The following is a 1,740-nucleotide window of genomic DNA, read 5'->3' as shown; positions in this document are numbered from 1 at the left end:
GTCGAAGCAGCAAAGAGCAGCGCAGCAGCAATGCTCCGCGGCGCGGAGCAGCAGGCCGCCAGCTTCTACGCAGCAGCAGACCAGAAGCAGCAGGAACTCAAAAAGCTGGAGAAGCTCGCGCGGGACCTTGCTGCGGCCTCGAAGGCGCAGCAGGAGCGGCTGCTGCTGAGCAAGAAGCCCGGAGACGAAGCAGCAGCAGCAGAAGCAGCAGAAGCAGCGCAGCGGGCCTCCAGAGGCCTCCAACTCGCAGCCACTCTCGCCAGCCACGCCAGCAACGCGCAGCAGCAAGCAGCAGACATGAAGGCAGCAATGGGCGAGCTCAAGGCCCGGCTGGAGAAGCGGCTGAAGCCCCAGGCAGACTCCGAAGACCCCCAGAAGGCCCAGGGGGGCCCCCAGGGGGGCCCCCACCCACAGGAGGGGCCCCTCAGCACCAAAGACGTGCTGCGCAAGTACACCGAAAGGGCCCGCGAACACTTAGACCAGTCCGAGCAGCACTTGGAGAGGGCCAAGGAAGTGAAGCAGCAGCTGCTGACGGTGCAGCAAACTCTCAAGGACGAAGTGGGGGCTTTGAAGGAAGCAATGAGCCCGCAGGCCATGAAGGACCGCGTGCAGCAGATAGCCGAGGGCAAGGCCGCCGCGCCCGGCGCCAGCAGCAGCAGCAGCAGCAGCAGCAGCAGCGCAGCCAAGAGCAGCGGGCTCGCAGAAACTGTGGAGAGACGCGTGGCCCATTTGCTGGCCCTCGCAGCAGAACTGACGCGGCAAGAAGAAGCTGCTGAGAAGACGCGGCGGGAGGCGCAGCAAGCTGCCAGCAACTTGCGGCTGGCGCGGCTGCGGGCGCTGCTGCGGCACGAAGCAGCAGCAGCAGCTGCTGCTGCTGAGGACGAGGAGGAGCGCCGGGCGCTCGCCGAGGCCGAGCCGGTCCCCGGGCAGGTGGCCAAGAAGGCGAAGCAGCTGCAGCAGCAGCTCGTGGCCTTCCAGCAGCAGCACGGCGGCGCTGCAGCACGCAGCGACTTGGCGGGCCACGTGCTGCAGCAGCTTGCTGCAGTCCTCGCAGCAGCAGAACACAAGTTCAAAGACCTGCTCGAGGTCGGCGTGCCCGCCCTGGAGGCCCACATGGCTGCCACACAAGCAGCAGCAGAAAAATTCCACGCAGAGAAAGCAACAGACAAGGAAGCAGGTGAGCCCCCAGCCCTCCCGGGACGCAATTAGCCAACTCTCCCTGTTGTTGCTCCTGCTGCTGCTGCTGCTGCTGCTTCTGCTTCTGCTGCTGCTGCTGCTGCTAACGCTGCTGCTGCTGCTGCTGCTGCTGCTAACTTTGCCGCTGCTGCTGCTGCTAATGCTGCTGCTGCCCTGGGCCTTTCATTCGTGCTGTTTGCAGGGCGGGCCTCGGACCCGAACTCAGAAGCAGCGCAAGGGTTTGCTGCCAGCGAGGCCGCGGCGCGGCAGCTGGCGGAGCTGCTGGTGTCTGTGACGGAAGAAGTGGAGGCCTGCGCGAAGCACGTGAAGAGCACTGTGGAGGAGCTGCAGAGTTTCAAGGACCAGAGCAGCGTGGCTGCAGCAGAGGCAGCCCGCAGCAGCAGCAGCAGCAGCAGCGCGGGCCGGGCGGGCCTGCGGGTGCAGGGCGGCGCGGCGCTGCGGCGGCTGGCAGCTAACAGCAGCAGCAGCAGCAGCAGCAGCAGCAGCTTCAATGGGCTGCTGCAGCAGGCAGACGACCTCGCGACGCGGGCCACAGAGGCCCGC

At 66.4% G+C, this 1,740-nt stretch overlaps 1 protein-coding gene across 1 annotated transcript in view; it reads left to right on the top strand.

Moving 5' to 3' along the window:
* Positions 1 to 30: 30 nt before the first annotated feature.
* The window catches only part of ETH_00032480 (myosin heavy chain, putative), a gene marked incomplete at both ends in the record, with an annotated part of 2,730 nt that continues 1,020 nt past the window's right edge, over positions 31 to 1,740 (top strand). The window contains 2 exons of the mRNA XM_013375534.1: positions 31 to 1,177; positions 1,379 to 1,740. Coding sequence (XP_013230988.1) covers positions 31 to 1,177; positions 1,379 to 1,740 — 1,509 coding nt within the window. The remainder of the gene's footprint in view (positions 1,178 to 1,378) is intronic.

This window comes from Eimeria tenella, genomic scaffold (assembly GCF_000499545.2).
Source record: "Eimeria tenella Houghton genomic scaffold, Eth_scaff2865, whole genome shotgun sequence".
Lineage (NCBI taxonomy): Eukaryota > Apicomplexa > Conoidasida > Eucoccidiorida > Eimeriidae > Eimeria > Eimeria tenella.
The sequence above is the reverse complement of the archived record's forward strand: the minus strand, read 5'-3'. Positions and strand labels throughout refer to the sequence as shown.